The 21,235-nt window shown below is 47.9% G+C and overlaps 1 protein-coding gene across 7 annotated transcripts in view; it reads right to left on the bottom strand.

Moving 5' to 3' along the window:
* Positions 1-21,235, bottom strand: part of WDR37 (WD repeat domain 37) — a 90,589-nt gene that overhangs the window by 17,775 nt on the left and 51,579 nt on the right. For 4 of the 7 annotated variants that reach the window (XM_082386085.1, XM_082386082.1, XM_082386083.1 and 1 more), the window contains exon 14: positions 16,761-19,256. The exons of the other annotated variants lie outside the window; for them this stretch is intronic. In XM_082386085.1, coding sequence (XP_082242211.1) covers positions 19,125-19,256 — 132 coding nt within the window. In that variant the 3' untranslated portion in view covers positions 16,761-19,124. Of the gene's footprint in view, positions 1-16,760; positions 19,257-21,235 lie in introns of those variants that run through there. 7 annotated transcript variants of the gene reach the window in all.

The following is a 21,235-nucleotide window of genomic DNA, read 5'->3' as shown; positions in this document are numbered from 1 at the left end:
AATAAAAATCTTAATTCAGTACAAAAGCTAGGATCAAAAGGCCAGTTTATGTTAGTTTCTGATCATTTGACGTGTCATCAGGACAAAGCTCAGAGAACCAGAGGCCTCAGGGCTGGTTGGGACTCAAGACGCTCTGAGCCCCGTGTCTGGAGCCCTGCTCTGAAAGTGGGAGACACAGTCCAGTCCTGGCTGGAATCTGTGACCAGAAGCTCAGCTCACAGTACTCTGGGCTGTTGCTTGGAGACGTGGTCCATGCTTTGTAATGAACGAGCTCCTACTACAGGGAGCAGATGGCAGGGAAGATGTGGGGGGGCCGACCCACAAAGGGGCACAGAGGGCACTGCCCATGGGACCTGGTTCTAGGGGCTTGGAAGGCGCCCACCCACCCATTATGAGCACCCCACAGGGCTCGAGGCACTGGCTCTCCAGAACCACACAAACTTCCTCATGTATAAACATCTGCTCCTGGAGAAAGCCACCCCTAGCACCCTGGTATCCATTAGCACCGGCGTGGGGACTTGTCTGTCGGGTCAGGAGGCCGCTTCTCGGAGGGAGAGATGGATGAGAGAAGAGTCCCTAGGGCAGCAGGAAGTCCATTTCAGGGCCTGGAGCTTTGCCGCAAGTGAGTGGGAAACAGAGAGGGAGCTGGGGACGAGGGACCCCGGGCTCCGGGCACAGGCGGGCGGGGACGGGACAGGAGGGCTGGGACGGCCAGAGGAGGGGGCCCCGGGCTCAAACATGGCACCAGGGTAGCTGGAGGGCTTGGCTCAGGGCAGCCTGGAGCTCAGAGGTGCATCTCCCTTTGCTCCAGGCCCCCGGGAGCACCAGCAGCATTTACACAGGTCCACCTGCATCTTTCGATTAGAAAAATCGGGGGAATTCGAGTCCAGAGGAGCCCGCACACCTCCCCACCTGGGTCTCTGTGAGGAGAACAAACACTTGAGTCGCCCTGAAAGCAGGACGGAGCCAACAAAAGGGCCCCCCGCCTGCCGAACCTGCCTCGACCACCATCCTGCGTCTCCGTGCTTCACGCTTGCCCTGCTCCGTGTTCGCATCCACCCTCCCACAATCTGCCCTCCCACTAACATCCAAATAAAGTCGGCAGCACCTCCATCTGCCTCCCAAGCCCACAGCACTTCCCGTCAGGCAGAAAAACGTAAGCGACTTACAGTTCCCAGCCTGGTCCTCCTGGCAGGACCCAGCCCCAGAGGGTCAGGAGGTCGGTGGCTCTGCTTGTCCCCTCCCAGCACGTGATCCCACAACGTGTGATAGCAAGTTACTGGGTTTAGGATTATCTTTGGGTTTTGTTTTTGCTGAGCAAATGATTTGCGGGTCTATTTTGCAGGTCTATAACTGTTGTTTCCTTTTTGTTCCTTTCTAAGTCTGTATGTACCCATCTGGCCACTACAGTGTCTGATGTCTGCTGTTCCTCAGAAACGTTGACTTGAGTTGCTTTTCAAGGAAACACAGCTCATATTTTTCCCACATAATTTTTTTTCACAGAATTCTGTTCTTATCAATAAAGATAAATGCTTTCTTTCTTTCTTTCTTCCTTTTTTTCTTTGGTATAGTGTTTATCACGTCTGGAGAGCCATAAATAGTAAATACACGGTGTATCAATGCCCAGAATAGAATAGAGTATTTTGATGAAATCCTATTTTTAGATTAAAAATTTCAAGATGTGTCTATAGTATCTTGTTTAAAAAAATTTAAAAAGACATTTGAAACTTAAAGTAGACATTTTTAATTTAGAGAAACTTCTATACCCCTTTTTTAAGAAGCCATTCTAATGAAATCATTGAATTGGTCCAAAATACAATAAATAGCACTTTCTAATAAGACCAAAGGAAAGTTAGGAAAATCTGTTTACGTACCACGAATCGATGGCTGTGACCTCTTTTGGCAGAAGCCTCGTTAACACCCAGCAAAGCCGGGTGAACCCTGGCTGGTTTCCCCACCGCCCTCCCCATCCAGGAGCAGGGACCCACCGCCCCGCACATGTCGAAAGGCTGTCCCAGCTGAGTCCTTGCGGGGGTCAGGGGTGGGGTGAAATACCGAAAGCTCTGTGATTCAGGAGGGACAGACCCGTGCTCCGAGGCCCCTCTGGGCACAGTGACGGGCGCTTGCGGAGAGGGCGGTGGGGACTTCACAGCTGCCAGGTACCCGCCGCTGTCCGCGGTGCTGACTCACCCCCAGCTGCAGCATGGCTGGTTCTGGGAACGCGGGGACACTGCCGGCTCCTAACAAGACTCCCCCACAAATTCTGAATCAGATCAAGTAAAGGATGGCGGGGGGTGGGGGGATGAGGAAGCAGAAACAAGACAGAAGAAGCAGCCATCGAGGGACGGCTCTGGAAAACTGCAGCGATGGGGCCACCGCTACCACGGCCCCAACCTACCTCTTCTCCCTCTTCTTTCTTGCATTTCCTCTCCCTGCCCTTCCTCCTCCTTTTTTCTTGGCTGACTCTCCATCCTAAACCCCTGGTTCCTGGTACGATCGAGCGTTAAGTCTCAGGCCCGTGTCCGCCCCTGAGCCCCACTTCACTGACCTGAGGTCAGGCCTTTGCTCAGGACTAGAAGGTCCTGGCGTGTTCCTGTGACTTCTTGTCTAGAGGGACCTACAAGTCCCTTCAGACCCCTGGAGCCTGTCCACCGAAAGGGACACTGATGCCACAGCTCTAGAAATTTAGACCAAACAATATCTCTCCTGCAGTGACATGCAGGCAGCATCAATCCCTGGGGAAGGAAATACCTAGCTCCCAACTCATTTCAGAATCAAAGCTGGAGAGATGAAATATCCTCTAAAGATAAAGACAAACGATCTGGATTCTAGGGCCTCTTTTTACACAGGCACTAGATTTCTATCACTCTGCTGTATAAGCATCAGTAAAAAAGGGAGAAAAAAAAACTTCCCCAGCAGTGCCCAGTTCATTTTCAGCATTTTTTTAAGCAAAATGAACTTAATAAATAGTAATTCTTAAGTGAAGGTATGTACATGAAAAGCATGATTGAATGGCAATATTGTACCAATCGATATATATTTGTAATATTTGTAAAAAAAAATCCAAAACCTTAAAATATGAATTTACACATGTTAATTTACCTCTAAGTTCTGTAAATTGCACTTCAGTGAAATCTGAGAAGTGAATGTTTCTGTTAAGAGAATAAAAATATCAAGTACAATTGTGCTTTCCTGGGGTGTTGGGCCTTTTTCATCAAGCAGAGTTCTAGGGGTTCAGAGTCCACGGAGGGTCTGCCCCCAACAAGGAAATGGCACAGTCCACTCCAAAACCTTTGTCTCCTTACAATGATTGCGCCTGTGCGTGGATGGCCCAGGTGCTGCCCTTATGGATTTACTGTCAGTGAACTACGGAGAGTATCCCAGGGCCGGGAGTGGAAGACGCCCCATACCCCGACTCAGCGTCTCAGTCCCTGGGACCTTCCCTCCGTTTTCTCACTGCCGCATCCTCTTCCCACTGGTGCCCAGGGCCTCCCCTGAAGGGAACCGGGAAAGTTGGAATATTTCAGTGCTTCAAAAAACACTGCACATACTTAAGGTGTTCTGAGCGCTCCCCCCACATCTGCACATGAGTGTAGGCATGGCCATCATTTTCCCACAGAATACTAAGTCAGGTGGCTATCGGGCATGGGAAACACCTAGAGCATCACCCAGGGGTGTTCACGGTCCCAGTCCTACAGGACTCAGCACGGGCTGGACATCCCAGAGTTCAACTGAGCGTCTCCCAACAACATTCTCTGCCCGTCCACGGGCTGGCGGAAGGGACTTCACTATTTCACTTGTCACCCTAGCGCTGGAGCCAAACACGGGGCTGGTGAGCTGCAGTGTGATGGTCGCAGGTGAGCTTTCATATCCGAAAGAGCCTCATCCATCCGAGTCTGAAATCCTAACACACGTTCCTCCCGGGCAGGGTGGGGATTTCTTAAAAAGTTTTTCCGTCTGTATTTATTTTCCATTAAGCACAGCAAGGGTGTGAGATCTCAGGGTGGAGGCGGAGGTGGGGGCAGAGGTAGGGGAGGACGGGATGTTCTGAAGATTCCTTCATCTTCAGGTTGGGGGTGGGAAGGGCTGGGCAGCTCCTCACTTTCCAAGTCTTATGGTCAGTTGCCCAAATAGAGAGGACACTTAGGGCCACACCTACCAGCCAGGGGTCTCCAGAAAACAGACCCAACTGGACGTGAACATAGAGAGAGATTAACTTTAAGGAAGTGGCTCGTGAGATTGTGAGGGGAGACTCCCCCTGTAATCAGGCTTCAAGCATAGGTCTGGAGGCCCACTCAGTCTGGAGGAAAAACGACCCAAAGGTGAGGACACATACAGACTAAAGGGGATGACAAATGGCCCCCTGGTTGCCCAGGACCAGGAAGGAGAAAGGCTGGAGGATCGGGGAGGAAGGTGGGTGGGGCTCAGGCTGGAAGCAGAAGGTGACCATCACGGTATCTCAGGTGAGGCCACGAGAGCATCCGTGGCAGGCAGGTGACAGCCTGTCCCTCTGTCCTCTGACACTTTGGGGCCTCACAGAAAAGTTGCCACAGGGGTGCAGATGGAGGCATTACATGGACCACAGGGTGTGGGTCCTTCCCCCAAGGCTGCTGCAGCCGAAGCTGAGCTGGGTGATCACACCTGCCAGCACGAGACCAGCCGGCACCCAGCAGCAAGTGGATCAGGTCAGGGTCATTCTTCGCGGAGAGGCGGCCTGATGAGAGCGTTTAGTCTGGACGCTGGTGCCACCCAGGCACTGAGTGCCACATCTCAGACCGAGGGACCCCCCTGACGTCACAGGAGGTAGGACGGTGACTACGTGACCCACCATGGACCAGACCGCGGAGTGGTGAGGTGGCCTGGAAGGGGCAGCAGCGGGAGGCACCCCCAGGTGGAACGCTATCACTCACGACATAGTACCTACTGTAAACCAACGGAGCCGTGTCCCCATGGGGGGAAAACAGGTTCTGGAAACCAAGGGGGAGGAAGTGGACCCACTTCCACGATTCCCTTAGGCACTCGGAGAATTCGCGTTTCTCAAGCCGCCACTTGGGAGGATGCTTCAGCCAGGGCTGTGGTAAGAGCCGCACTGTTCCCAAAGCAACAGCTGTTTCTGGGTCACTGCAGGCTCCCCATGCGGTGGACACGCAGGAAGCGGGAAACCGACCCTTACTGTCGTGACTACGTGATGGGGCGGGAAGGAGGGTCGTCTGCCTCTTGGGTGTCTGCTGGGCGTGTCCCGGAGAACCACCCCTGCCCTAGGGGGAGCCACACTGACAGCCGACAATGCAGAGGTCGGACCAAGGCTGACCCTCTGGCCTTGAGTCCCCGCAGGCTGGGGCTGAGCTGGACTCGCCCTCGGAGACCACACCCCACCCCCCCCACTCGGTCCGCTTTCCTCCATGACCCAGGCGCACAGCTCCTGGCCTCAGGCTCTGCTTCGGCACAGGACGGGGTGGGCTGCGCAGAGAAGTGGGTTCAGAAACTCGGCAGCCAAAATGAATAAAAATGTCCACTGCACTTGTTATTTACCTGTGGATAAATCTGAGGACTCGTTTGTTGACATTTGAAAAAGGAAACATTCTTTCTGCATTTGGAATTCTTTCTGCATTTGGATTCTCAGCATAGCAGGAGTCACAGACGGATGAATGATCAATTTTGCTGGGACTCAGACACTCGTGTCTGAAAGAGGCCAGGCAGGGACCCTGCGGACTCTCCTTACCAAGCTTTGCCCCAAACTCTGCTTCGGGCTGAGGAACCGAGTGTCAGTTCTGTCCAGCGTGACTTCTGACCTTTGCCCCCCTCCCTGGGAACTCACAGGGGACAGAGGGGGAGGCAGAAGGGAACTGTAATTGCTATCTTCACTAAAAAGCCTTTGATTTACTCCCTGGGCTGAAGTGGTGAGGTTTTGACGCCCGGACAACCAAGCCCAGGATGAAGGGGACACTCTTGAGGCCTCCTGGACATGGCCTGGACGTGGCGGAAGGACCACCTGAGGCAGCCAGCGATGAGCCTTCGCACCTTCACAGTGGAAGCAGCTGGGGGCTCCTGTGAACGTTTGCCTGATGCACCGAGCAGCCTCTGCCACCCCCCAAGACGACTGTGAAGGGGCTGCATCTCCCGAATTAGCGGGGTGGAGCCGGAGCTGAGGAGGAAAGCGCATGGCTGGGAAGGAGGCTACGTTCCAGCTCCGGGATGTAGTGACCTCTGTCCACCTTGGCTGTAATGCCTGGTTTTCATCTCCTTTCCCACAAACATCCAAACTGCACGCTCTCTCTTTGAAGGAGCATCGGGCACCTCGTGCAGGGATTTAGCACCGCCCTCGCCCTGCCGGCCACTAAGCTTCTCCACATAAATCCAAAGACTCAAGTCTCAGAACTGCCGGTTCCTTAGCGAGGACTACTTTGCATTTCAAAGAGAAAAGTACTCTGGACACTGAAAGCTCACTGAAAACAAGGGCTGCTTTGCGGACAGCCTGCCCCTGATGAGGTCCTGCCGCTGACCCATCCAGCAAGGGCCCCGGCTGCCCGCCCCACTCCGGGCGCCCTGCGGATCCGAGAAGCTCTTTGCCCTGATCTCAGTCCATCTGGGCGCTTGGCTGAGTTGGTTTTCTTAGTGGGTGGAGGCTGTTTTCACAGAGATTTTGGCATCAGAAAGACCCACATTTAGGTTGCTTCCATGTCCTGGCTATTGTAAATAGAGCTGCAATCAACATTTTGGTACATGACTCTTTTTGACCTATGGTTTTCTCAGGGTATATGCCCAGTATTGGGATTGCTGGGTCGTATGGTAGTTCTATTTGTAGTTTTTTAAGGAACCTCCATACTGTTCTCCATAGTGGCTGTATCAATTTACATTCCCACCAACAGTGCAAGAGTGTTCCCTTTCCTCCACACCCTCTCCAGCATTTATTGTTTCTAGATTTTATGATGATGGCCATTCTGACCGGTGTGACAGATGAATGGATAAAGAAGATGTGGCACATATATACAATGGAATATTACTCAGCCATAAAAAGAAATGAAATGGAGGTATTTGTAATGAGGTGGATGGAGTTAGAGTCTGTCATACAGAGTGAAGTAAGTCAGAAAGAGAAAAACAAATACAGTATGCTAACACATATATACGGAATCTAAGGGGGAAAAAAAAAAAAAAAAAAAGGCCACGAAGAACCTAGTGGCAAGACGGGAATAAAGACACAGACCTACTAGAGAATGGACTTGAGGATATGGGGAGGGGGTGGGGTGAGATGTGACAGGGTAAGAGAGTGTCATGGACATATATACACTACCAAATGTAAAACAGATAACTAGTGGGAAGCAGCCGCATAGCACAGGGAGATCAGCTCGGTGCTTTGTGACCACCTAGAGGGGTGGGATGGGGAGGGTGGGAGGGAGGGAGATGCAAGAGGGAGGAGAAATGGGAACATATTGTATATGTATAACTGATTCACTTTGTTATAAAGCAGAAGCTAACACACCATTGTAAGGCAATTATACTTCAATAAAGATGTTTAAAAAAAAATAAAATAAAGAACAATTTGGAGAAAAAAAAAAAAAAGATAGGATGACTAGGAGAATGGCAGTGCCATTTACACAAATGGAGAAGCCAGGAGAAGAAGCAAGTTCAAGGAAGAAAAGTTCAATTTGAGAAATGCTGAGTTTGAAATGCCAGGAGCAAGCACTGTACTCTAGAGAGAACTAAGCTAAAATTACAGTTTGGAATCACCTACATTGGGGAATTACTGATGCTTTCAGAGACGGTGATTTGCCAGGGAGGGAATGTTAGAAGAAAGAAGAGGACCAAGGATAAAACCTCGAAGAACATTAAGGAGAAAGGATAAGGAAAGAACACCCCCAAAGAGGATTCACTTTGGGGAGTTGAAATCTAATCCCTTTCATCCACTTAGACTAACATATTGATATACAGATAACTGGTGGTGGTTAGACCTCAGGATATCAGACTGGCATTGTTTCAGATTAATTCAGGAAAGCTGTCCCCCCTTCCTGTCTAGCAATATCCCTGAGCAGTAACATGAAGTTATCTGTCCTGCTTCTTCACAGTAGAAAAAATAAAGTGAATTTAATATTAAACGGTTAAAAAAAAAAAAAAAAGAAAGACCCACATTCACCCCACAGCTCTGAGCAAGGCAGCTTCTGCATTTAAACCCCAATCCCTCATCTTTTAACAGAATCATACATGCAGTAAAGGATTGTGATGAGAATTCAATGAGATAAGTATGTAAAGGGGAAAGTGCTTACTTTTGGTAACAACTGGTAATAACTGGTAATAACTGGTATTTATTCAAGTCAGGAAGGCTTTTCCATCCTTCCCACCATTACTGGGATTTCAGCCGCTCACTGAGAGGGAGTGTCAAAGTGATCACTCTCTCCAGGTTCTTCAATAAATAATATTTATTGAGACTTGTTATGAGCAAGTCATTGTACTCTATCCACACACGTGCCACGATCTCTGGTCCCAAGGAGCTGACGGGCTAGTTGGTGGAACCGAACACAAAGCAATTTTAAAAGAAATTAAACGGTGTCAACAACAGTTAAGAGTGGTCACCAGGTTGAACATAATTAGCAGCTGGACAGCAGTGCTTTCAGTTGAAGCAAGGGGGCCGCAGAGTAGGATGACCTGGCAAACCCAGTGCCCGGGGGACTGAATAACCAGGGGGAGGTAAGGGCACCTGGCAGGGACGTGAGGATGGTGTAAAGTCAGAGGCCAAGGTCACCCTGGGCAAGGGTCCATCAACAGGGAGGGTCAGGAGGTGAGACCACAGCATTTCTGCAGACAGAAAAGGGAAATGCAAGCCATCCTGCCTCAAGGAGCGATGTCAGAAACCCTGATTTATAAATGCTTGTCGTTTCAGATCAGGAGAACTATTTCAAGAGGCAACCACTGGGAGAAGTGCACAGAGATTTGGAGAAAAAGTCACAGACACTGTAAAGGGACCAGACCTGACACATTCACTGCCCTTCTCACCTGTGTTGTGTACCTGCTGCTGGACCCTGGGACAGGGGGGTGCTGTACTGCTCCTGGACACCCCGCAGCTCAGGGGAGACGCCCACAGAATGGCTGTGCCCAGGTTGCAGGTTGGACCCAGCAATGACTGCAGGAACAGCCCATGATGCTCAGGTGTGGTCCCCAGAGCTGGGGGAGGGACACTTCAGGGGGTGGGAAATGTGAAAGTCCTTGGAAGCAAGAGAGAACTTCGAGGTGGGGAGGGCTTCCATGTCTGGCAGCTTCGCAGGGGTACTCTGGGCAGCACAGAGCAGACAGGCCAAGGCAGGGGCAGGAGACATCCCATTCGAGGCAGACGCCACCCACCCTGTCCCCTGGGAGTGACACATGTGGACATAGTCAGGGAGGAGCTCCGCAGAGCAGGGGTTAGGGCTCTGAGCTCGTGCCCGTCAGGACGGGTGTGGGGACCAGGGGCGGCTGGAGGCATGGCTGCAGCCCGGGGGCCCCAGGGGCCAGGTGGGCAGAGACCCGACCCCAGGGTCGGGTTATTAGCGCCGTCAGCACCAACCCCAGAGCTGAACTGTCGCAGCCAGAACCTCATTCTTCCTCTTCTGATCTGCAGAGGCACCGGGAAAGGACCAACCCACCTATAAAACGTGTATGATAATCGAACTACTTCCCTGGTGGTCATGAGGCTCCATGAGCAGCTAATACACAAAGCACTCAGGACAGTGCCCGGGACAGGCTGTGCAGCCAATTCCTGCTTCTGCCTCATAGACTGGGATGTTAACTGTTGACACCTCAAGCCGCAGTTTAAGAGGTTTGATTTCCCTGAGGCATTGTGCTGTAAGACCAGTCCACACAGGTATGCAGCTTCTGAGCTGAGCCAAACTTCTGTCAATCTAGCTCAGGTGCCAGACACCCAAGAAGACACCTGCAGATAATTCCAGAGCTCAGTCTTCCAGATATTGCAGAGGAGAAAAAAGTCATCTTTGATACGCCCTTTCTGAACTCCAGACCACAGAATCTATGAGCATAATAAATGATTGTTTTGTACACACACAAACACACTAAATATTCAACTCCACTCTTTTCTTGCTTGGTTTCTGATGGAAAATCTGATGTTATTCTTATCACTGTTCTCTGTAGGTATGGTGTATTTTCTCTGCACCTTTCAAGATTTTGTCTTTGGTGTTCCACAGTTTGAATATGATGTGCTCAAGTGTTGATTTTCTGGCATTTATGCACTTGGTATCCCCTCAGCTTCTTCGATTTGTGGTTTGCTTTGTCATTAATTTTGGAAAATTCTCAACTATTACTAAATCTTTTCCTTGCTCCTTTCTCTCTTCTCCTGGTATTCCCATATGTAGATGTCACACTTTTTGTAATTGTCCCACAACCCCTGGATATTGTTCTTTTTTTCATTCTTCTTTCTCTTTGCATTCCTGTTTGGGACATTTCTATTGACCCATATTGAAGCTTTCTTGAGGTCCAGTCTACTGAAAGACTCCTCAAAGGCATTTTTCATGTCTGTCCTGGGGGTTTTGATTCTTAGCGTTTCCGCATCTCTGCTTACATTCCCCTCGCTTCTTGCACGCTGTTCACCCTTAGCATGTTAATCACACTTGTTTAAAAATCCTGGCTGGATAACTCTAGCATCTCTGCCATGTCCAAGTCCACTGCTATTTTGCAGGAGCCGGTTGATGTGGTGGTCAGGCCGGGAGATGGGAAGTGTTCTGAAGACCTGTGATTAGGTCCATCTTTCAGTGAGCCTGGGGCCTTGGGCTGTGACCTTCACAAGGGACAGGAGGGATAGAAGGGGCTGGGGCCGAGTCATTCTTCCCCACGTCAGACACGGCTCTGGGGAAGCGTCTCCCTTGGCTAGGAGGTGTCTGTGGTGAAGCTAGCTCTGGGCTTATGACCAAAGGTTAGGGAACTTTCCTCTGATCTTCACGATGGGAACCTGGAGCTCCTGGAAACCTAACCGGTGAAGTGCGGTGGCCCCTGGGGTCTTTATCTCAAGCCAGCCCACTCTCAGCAGTTCATCAGGTTACCACTTAAGGGCCCGACTCATCCAGCTCCAGAAGCTTCTGCTTCTCAGAAGCTGTGATCCTCTGAATCGCCCGTCTGTCTCTCCAGTTTTCGGAGCAGTGGTTTGCCCTCTGACCCTCAGTCCTCTACGAGACCTAAGAAATATCAATGATTTGTTTGTTCACCTTTTATCTTGCTATGTGGGAAGGAGATACAATCGCCAAGCTCTTTACATGTCAGAGCAGAAACCAGAGTCTCCAGTACAACCACTTCGGAAAACTGCATGGGAGTTTCTTAAAAAGCTAAAAATATTCTAACCATATGGTCCAGCCATTACACTCCTAGGTATTTACCCAAGAAAACTGAAAGTATATGTGAATACAAAGACTTACCATAAATGTTCATACCAGCTTTATTTGTAACAGCTAGAAACTGAATGGATAAACAATGTGACACATTCATACATGAACTACTACTCAGCAATAAAAAGGAATAAATTATTGATACAGGCAATAACACAAAATAATCTCAAAACAATTTTTCTGAATGAAAGGCAAAAATAAGTAAATAAGTACAGACCATGTAACTGCGTTTATATAAAATTCTGGGAAATGCAAACCAATCTTCCTTCCTTCCTTCCTTCCTTCCTATTTATTTATGGCTGCATTAGGTCTTCATTGCTGCACACGGGCTTTCTCTCTAGCTGCGGCGAGCGGGGTCTACTCTTTGCGGTGCACGGGCTTCTCACTGCGGTGACTTCTCTTTGCTGCAGAGCACGGGCTCTAGGCGCGCGGGCTTCAGTGGTCGTGGCACGCGGGCTCAGTAGTTGTGGCGCACAGGCTTAGTTGCTCCGCGGCCTGTGGGATCTTTTCCTGGACCAGGGCTCAAACCCGTGTTCCCTGCATTGGCAGGCGGATTCTTAACCACTGCGCCACCAGGGAAGTCCCGCAAACCAATCTTTAGTGACAGAAAGAAGACCAGTGGCTAGAGGAATGGGGGTACGGAGGCACAGGAGGCAGGGAATGCATAGGCATGAGTAAACCTTTCTGGGTTGTAACTGCACTGCCTTGATTGTGGTGGTGATTTTGTAGGAGAATATGTCAAAATATGTTCAGTGTATTTTACACAGTTAGACCACAATAAAATCTTTTCTAAAAAAAGGAAAATCAGGTTCATATAACACTAGAGACGGATTAGTTATAGAATATATACAATTAATTTTATCACTGAAAAAGAAAATTAAAAGTTCACCAGTAGGACATTTTTATTTATTGAGAATCAATTCAGAGCTAGAAGATATTAGTAATGTATATACATTATATTTATAAACTGATTATATTTCAGCAAATATACCAGAACTTATCCACCTAGCCAAATAAATGCTGCTTTCCCCAAAACACAGACTGTGAGAATAAAAATTCTTATTCTGACATGTGGCCCCTGCTCAACACAATTTTTGGACTGTCTCCTAGATTTGAAATTACCTTCAGTCCCCATTTTATGAGCAACATAAGAAAACTTTTATTGTTTTACGATCACACCTGGTAAATGAAATCCTTATTACATTTCCCACTTTAAAGCCAGGATTTCCAAAATGTATTTGACAACAACCCAATTTTGACAGCATAACACTCTGCCTTTTGACAATTTCCTTGGTGACGGTTTTTTTTCAAGAACATTATCTTGGAACAAAATTGGCTTTGCGTTTCCTCCCATGGAAGGTACACACTGACTGAAAATCAAACATTTTAGAATAAAACTACGTTTGTAAGCGAAAAAAGAAAATAGGGTTATGCAATAAGCTTGAGACTGACACAGTCAAAAATATTACTCCAAATTTCCCCATTTTACCAGCATTCACTTGATCCATCTCTGGAATAGCACACACTGTCTCTTTAGAGTTGTTTATATTACTCTTTTGATTATATGATATTAGATACACTATAGGAATATTTGTAGAGATACTTAAGTTGTAAGTGTGAAAACTGGAACACACACTTGTGTGTCCACTGTCCAAATCAGGAACTGGACATTGCCAACTCTGGGCTCTTCCTGATCCCACCCTTTCCTCCTACTCCACCCCCTCTCCTGGCCTAGAGACGACCATTTGGAACACTGGGTTTTCATCACATGAAATACTTAGCCATGATCACACGCGTGTGGCTGGGCTGACTCGTGCCTCACAAGGTTTCATACATATCAACAGTTGCACGTAGCTGCACGTGGGTCACTCATCTTCTGTTATGTAATATTTTGCTGTGTAGATATACCATGATTTGCTTGCCAGTCCCTGTTGATGTGTGTTGGGTTGTCCCGTGTTTGGTGCTACGACCTTGCATATGTCCCCTGGTGCACAAGTGCAAAAGGCTCTCCAGGACGGCAGCTCTCAAACTGCACAGGAGCTTAAACAAACGAAAGCCTGTGTAAAATGCAGCTTCTTAAATCCTAACCCAAGAGATTCTGAGTCAGTGGCTCTGGGGTTGGACCCAGGAATCTTCATTTCAATAGACAGGCAAGGACTCCCAACATGACACTTTAATAAACTATGTCCCTACTACACACCGAGTGACTGCACATGTCCAGACCTACAAGAGAGTGTTTCTGATTTGCCATATCCTTTCATATCCAAACCAACAATATTTATGTTTTCTCTCTTGTGACGTACCTATTCACGTCTGCTACCCAGTTCCCCCATTCTCTCGGATTCTGTTGTGCGCTGTCTGGGATGCTAACCCTTTGTGAATTATATGTTGCAACCACTCTGTGGCCCACTGTTTCACCCTTACAAGGAGTCCTTTAACACACAGATCTTTTCATTTTTTGTGTAGCTGAATGTATCAATCTTTTCTGGTATCGTTAATGTATTTTTAGGTAGTTGTTTAATAAACACAAAGTCATAAAAATATTCTTTTTTTTTAATGTTAGTGTTTTGCCTTTAACATATAATGCTGGAATTGATTTTCTTTTGGTGTGAGGTAGGGATCCAAATTCCTTACCTTCTTCCACATGAATAACCAGTAGTACTAAAACCATTAATTAAATAGCCACTTTCTCCCCACTGATCTGTGATTATATGAGCTGAAATATTTCAGGTTTTCATATATGCATGAATCGATTTTGATCTCTTTCTGCTCTACTGGTCAATTCCCCATCCTTGTGTGAACCCCTCCGTGTATTTACTATAGCCCTGCCAGGCTTGAGGTAAATCCTTTTTTTTTTCTTCTCCTTTCTCACCTCCTCTTTTCTCTTCTTGAGCATCTTGTTAACTCTTGCCTTTGTTCTAATAAATTTAGGAACCAGATTGTCCAATTCTTCAAAAAACCCTGGGGTGATTTGGATTGGAATTGCGTTGAATCTACTTGCCAGTATGAGGAGAACTGACATTTTCACAATATTGACTCTTCCTATCAATGAACATGATGATCTGTCACTGTATTTGTCTTTTTTAATGTCTATGTTAAAGTTTTAAAATATTCCCATGGATGATTTCAAGCCTCTTTTTATTTTTGTCACATTTTTCCCAATAGGTACCTTATGTTTTTGTTGCTAGCATAAAATGGGAACTTTTCAGATACTGGGGTGATATATTTCAATGGTTCTGAAATTTTTAAAACTACAAAAACAAATACTTTAAAAAGTCACTTCTGCCCAGTTCTTATTTACATTTCCCAGCCCCTTACAGTAACTTTTAATCATTTCTTTTTTACCTTTCTAAAGTGTTTTTTTTCTTTGTGGTTACCCTTGAAATGTCTCTATAAATATTTAATAACTTAGAGACTTAATCTTTCAAACCCCCAGCCAAACAAAGATGGACATTTAAACCACAAGCTCCGGTCAGGTGTTAATTTGGCACAGATGTCTGCCAGCACACTGGCCCATTTTGAACCATTCCTTCATGACTTTTTCTTCTTACAGTTCCTCCTTGAGAAGTTCCCTTAGGGAAGGAGTACTGGTGAAAACTGCTTTTGTTTATTCCCCAAGCCATCATTGCACACACATTCCTCAAGGAAGTCTTGCCGAGCACAGAATTCTAGTTATTTTCCCTTCACACTCTGAAGCACTTGGCATTATTTTCACGAAGACGAACTACTGGAGAGAGACGGACTTTCTCAGTTCTAGTTCCAAAATTTCCCAGGAGGGATCCTGATGGCCCCGTTTGGGTTAGTGGAGCATAAAACGACGGCTCGCTTGGCACCCAGGTGGGAGGACACGGTTGTGGGGCGGTGGTGACAAGGGGCCCAGCAGTAGGGAGTAACAAACCTCAGTCTCTAAACTGTGGCTGAAATTTCCCAACACATTCCCATACCACTGGGGGTGGGGGTGGGGGATTCTTGTCACTCACTTTAGCGTCCTTTAGGTACTGCGGGATGCCTGTGTGCTTGCAATGATGGGAGCCCGTGAATCGTCCTAACTGTGGGATAAAGAGCCCTGCCCTCCCCGCCCTGCTGCCCCAGCTCACCCCTCAGCACAAATCCCATGAACTGGACCCCCGCCCCATCATGCCGAAGTGCCTGGCGCATGTGGAGTAAACCCGCTCTTCCCAAGGTCTGTTCAAGGACCTCCATCAGGGGCGCCCTCCCCCACTTGTTCTCGCCCCCTCCCCTTCACTTCCTGACACTTTTGTCAAACTTCAGGCTCCAGTTTGAATGTCACCTCTCTGGAAACGCCTCCTGGACCAAACTGCCTGCAGCAGCCCATTGTGACTCTGCCCCAGCCCACATGGCACACAGCCCTCGGGGCGCCAAAGGGCTGCTCAATCTACTTGCATTTTGACCAAAAGCTGCTTAAAGACCGTTTTAATAAATTTGATTTTAAACTCACAGCATTTTTATGATTTCCTTTTCAGCCTCTTCCCATGATATGGACTACATATTGTATGCTGCATATAAAACAGAGGTGCTCCCAATTTTTGGAATAATTTCCTTGACTTCTAACTTATTAAGGCAAAACAGAACACCTATGGATAATGAGGGCGACACGTCTTAATGGCATTTTGATGAAATCAAAGCAAGTCTTGCCTTCTTAATTCTTTACACTAACATGCAAACTTTTAAATGTAACTGAAGATATAATTATGAAATCTAGACAATACTCACATGTTTTTTGAAGAGTAAGGTAAGAGAGTAATCGTGGAGAATTTCTGCCCTCTGGGGACTGAACGTGCCCCCGAGGCCCATGCAAGGTGGGCAGCGAGGCCTCCTGGTCCAAGGCAGGGCTGGGGCAGGCAAGAAACACCGGGCAGAGCCCTGCCACCTGCCAGGGCTCCCAGCACAGGCACGGCTCCATCCACATGGGTGAGAACAGAACGGTGAACAGGTGGCTGCAGCCAATCCTAATTTGCATTCTCCCATGGAAAACAGGCCTACGTTCTGTTACCGCAATTTTTTTTCAACTTTCAAACAAGCTTAACTGTAGTAAGAACAGGACAAGCGTCTTATGAAACTCTGAGGAACTTTGACAAATGCCTGTATTTTGTCAAATTGTTAACTCCCTTCAGAAATTTTGGGGTGGTGATGCAGGAATGGAGAAGTGTAATGTGGATCATTAAATTATAGTATAACAGATAGAAAATATAACACAATTGAGCTTTTAAGTCTAAAATTAAAACTTTTTAAGTGGGCAATACTATAATTAATTTGTTTACCTTCTACATTATTGTGATGTTCAATAGCCATTAACAATGCTTTACCAAAGCAAAAACATGAAAAAAGGCAAAATAATAAAAAAAGAGACTCCTAATAACAACACTTTTACAACAGCAGTTACAGAACATGGATTTTTAATGAATTTCATACTGCATTGAAGACACTGAACACTTAAAAACAATTACATCAACACAACAAAAACAACTGCTTCTACACAACACTGATAAATGCACACCTTCTCCCCAAAAGAAACTTTTTTCACAGATTTAAGCAACAGATGACTTACATAGGATTCTTCAGATTCCAAAACAGGTACAGAATTTTGGCTCTGCATAAGCTGATGTGCAGTGGTTGAGAAAGGGCGCCCCTTCATCCAACAACATACCTCTCATGAAATTCTCCATCAACACGGTTTTCAGTAACCACCCATCTCTTTCTGTTATTAAATGAAATTCTGGACACGTCGGCACATGGACAAAACCAATTCCACTTCTAAACACCATTTCAGATATGGTCAAGGCAGCTGGTCACACGACTTCATTTCAGGCACACACATGCACAAACCCGCGGACACTCACACGTGCACACACACACACTCACTACCCCCATCTCCTTCACGATGCCTGAAGACGTCCCTCTCAGCCATGGTGGCGGGTCCTGCTCCTGAGAAGGGCCAAGCCTTGGGGAAGAACGGGAAGGGGGCAAGGGAGACATGGCTGCGAGTGGAGCCTCGTCTGCACAGGCCACGTGGCCGCACACACATATGTATACACGCTCCCAATTTTTTAATCCAGCAGAGATCTGGTTCTTAAACCTGGCTTAGCAACCTGCAGACATTTCCCAACATTTCCAAAAGTAATTCTAAGACACTCAGACGTGAGAGTGAAGCAGAAGAGGAGCCGGCATGTGCGGACAGCCCTCCTGTGGAGACCCCAGAAGGGCAGGCGGCAGCCTGCGCCGTCCTGACCCTGGCGTTGGGGAACGTCAGACTCTAACAACCAGCTCTTGAGCTGCTGTTGTTATAAAGCTGCCCTAAAACTCTTGCTGTCTGTCCCTTGCTCTGGTTCTTCCTGGCCCCACCCTCCTACCCGGCCAGGAGTCATCTCAGAACCAGACCCGATGACCCAGGGCAAGAGGCCTGAGATGGTCTACCGCAGGCCCTGAGGCGAAGGAGCCATGGGCGAGGCGCCATCTCTAGGGACGCTCTGCCCGCGACACCACAAAACGGAAGCGGTGACCGGGACTGGGTCATCACGATAGTTTCCAATGTCACCCTCCGGTGCCTGTCCCAGCGCTGGCCTCCAAGGGTTACATATGTGAGAGGGGCACTGAGATGTCTCGTTATCAGATTGTAACTCAACAAGAAACATGGCTCACGAACACCAGGTAGAAAGTCCCAAGAAGGCGAGACTGACAGACTCCCTGGTAGAGGGGGCACCGAGAGCCACCTGCCGCCTGGGAGCTGGCAGCTAGTGAGGAAGGAGCCTTTCCTCTTCAGGTACGTGGGCTGCGCTGGCCTCTCCTGCCTTCTGAACGAACTCATGTTCCAGCTCTAGATCAAAAAGTGCATGAACCAGGTAACAGTGACACCCCAAGTTTTCCAAATACTTTGCTTTTGAGGTAGTACTCATTTATTTGCATTATTGGCTCTCAAATACCACCGAGAAAGTGAACCCACTTGGAAACATGCAAACCCAAGGTGTAGAAAATAAATAAGGTTTGTTTTCAGGTAGCAGGGCCTTCTAAAAAGGTCAAGTCACATTCAATGGACAAGTCATTTGAAACTTCTAAAAACTGTTTATAACCATAGCTATAAACTAAAGTGCTTTAAATTTTGCTTAATACCTGGAATCAGTGATTAGAATCATTACATTTTAGAATTTGCTAGCATGAGACTTCAGGAGACTGAAATGATTTTCTATAAAAAGAGCAGAAACTCTTTCTTTTCAAAATAAACTATCCAAATGTTGCAAATTCAACATTCTATGCTTTTTTTTTTTTTTAACTTCTAAAATCCAAGTTGACTTTACAGAACTGTAACAGAACACAGACGTGAAGCTGAGTTAACACACGCTGGAACCCCACGCAGACCTGAGCGTGAGGTCCCTGCTCGCTCCTGCCAGGACAAGGCAGAAGCGGATCATCATTCCAGAAACGTGGAAACCACTGACACCTCCCAGTGAGAACAGGGTTCATGTTTCGCTTGCGCAGACACCACGCCCTTCTGTCACCCCAACACACCCAGGGACTCAACACCAACAGCCGCGGAAGGGGCTCCACCTCTACGGCCCATGATGCCAACACACACAACACAGAAATAAACAACAGGGGCCACTCTGGACGCTTCATGCAGGCTGGGTACAGCTTGGAGAGAGCACACACCTCCCGCTCAGCATCCACCACCCACAGCAACGGCTCCCCAGCGCCAGGCGAGCCGGCAGTCGCAGTCCCTGGCTGCCGAGGAGCCTCAGAGCGGTGCCCTCACTTCTCCTGCAGCAGTGCCGGGATATTGATGTTCCAGCCGATGGCCTGCCGGTCAAAGCCGCAGGTGAACAGGTTGCACACGGGATGGTCCTCGCTCCAGGCCGAGCCACACACCATCCTCCTGTGGCCCTGCGACCAAGCACACAGCACAGTCAGAGCAGGGCTCCCCAAGCAGCACCAGATGAACCACACACGCCCAAGCGACCCAACGGAAATGAGAGCCGTGAACACAATTAGTCCAAGTGACACCTCCTGTGTTGCTGGTGGAGAAGCCTCCATGAAATGAGGGGTTGGAACACGGATGAACTCAGTGAGGCTCACCAGCGCCTCAGAATTCTTTCTTCAAGAAAAGGAGTCAGGGCTTCCCTGGTGGCGCAGTGGTTAAGAATCCGCCTGCCAATGCAGGGGACACGGGTTCAAGCCCTGGTCCAGGAAGACCCCACATGCCGCGAAGCAACTAAGCCCGTGAGCCACAACCACTGAGCCTGCGCTCTGGAGCCCACGATCCACAACTACTGAGCCCACGAGCCACAACTACTGAAGCCCGTGCACCTAGAGCCCGAGCTCCGTGACAAGAGAAGCCACTGCAATGAGAAGCCCGTGCACCGCAACAAAGAGTGGCCCCCGCTCACTGCAACTAGAGAAGGCCACGTGCAGCAACAAAGACCCAATGCAGCCAAAAATAAATAGATAAATAAAAAAATTTATTAAAAAAAAAAAAAAAGGAGTCAGATCACAGTCAACAGGAAGAATACATAAATGGTCACTTTGGAAATTTTTAATGAATAAATGAGGCTGGGTGACATGTGGGAAACAGTAAATAAAATTCACTCAAAGACCCCAAATACCACTTTAATAAATAATCGGCTCAGGTAATAAAGGAGCTAGAAATATACCTTTGGTGCCAAATAAAACAAGGATAAAATAGATGACCTTTCAAGTAGATTCCTGCCACCTTCAGGAATTCAGTTAAATATCAGAATGTTGGAAAAAATATTGCAGATAACTTGGAAAGTTTATAGCAGATACATACACTAACATGTTACTATAATATCATACAACAGGTACAAGAGGTAGGATTCAGAAAAGCTGACAGAAATTCTATAAGTAAAAGAAACTCTCGGGACTTCCCTGGTGGCGCGGTGGTTAAGAATCTGCCTGCCAATCCAGGGGACATGGGTTCGAGCCCTGGTCCGGGAAGATCCTACATGCCATGGAGCAACTAAGCCTGTAAGCCACAACTACTGAGCCTGCGCTCTAGAGCCCGCAAGCCACAACTACTGAGCCCCCGTGCTGCAACTACTGAAGCCCGTGCTCCGCAACAAGAGAAACCACTGCAACAAGAAGCCCGTGCACCGCAACGAAGAGTAGCCCCCACTCGCCACAACTAGAGAAAGCCCGTGCACAGCAACGAAGACCCAACGCAGCCAAAAAAAAAAAAAAGCTAAATAAATAAATAAATCTATTTCACCTACCACTTTAGGAGGAAATTAATTCAAGCACAACCGAATTCTACAATTCCTACAAGGCTGAATGTTTACAGACAATTAAAAATGAAACTGTCTCCATGGAATTAGTACCACGAAGAACTGCTTGGAACTCCCTCTTTCTTGAGGAAGAAGATTCTCAAAGCCATGAAGGGACCTGGGCTCCTGGGTCAGAATGCAGACCTCACATGCTGTACAGCTGCTCTATTTAACACTGAGGCCCACCTAAGAGAGAGAATCCTATCTGGTTAAGGTGCAGCTTAGGTGCTGCGTAGGTGATACCCAGCAGTTCGCAAACGTGAAGCTGCCTGGACAAGCAATTCATGGCTTTGTTGGGGTGGTGAAGCTTTCCTGAGTTATTCTAATTTCATGAGTAGTTTGTCTATGAAGTGCACTCAAAGAAAACAAAGCTCCATAACTAACTTGGGACGGTACACGTTAAGAGCTGCAAAAGGGAAGACATGGCTTTGTCTGAAGGACAGAGGACCTCTGGGAAGCTGGTGCCACTTAGAGCAGAGGTGTCTTCCCTATCTACCAATCTACCTGCCCATCTGCCTCCAAAACCGCCCTGGGCCCGCGGCTCAGCAACCGCTGCGAGGTTTTGCCCAGGACAAGGCGGAG

The sequence above is a fragment of the Balaenoptera borealis genome (assembly GCF_965194805.1).
Source record: "Balaenoptera borealis genome assembly, chromosome: 3".
Classification (NCBI taxonomy): domain Eukaryota; kingdom Metazoa; phylum Chordata; class Mammalia; order Artiodactyla; family Balaenopteridae; genus Balaenoptera; species Balaenoptera borealis.
The sequence above is the reverse complement of the archived record's forward strand: the minus strand, read 5'-3'. Positions and strand labels throughout refer to the sequence as shown.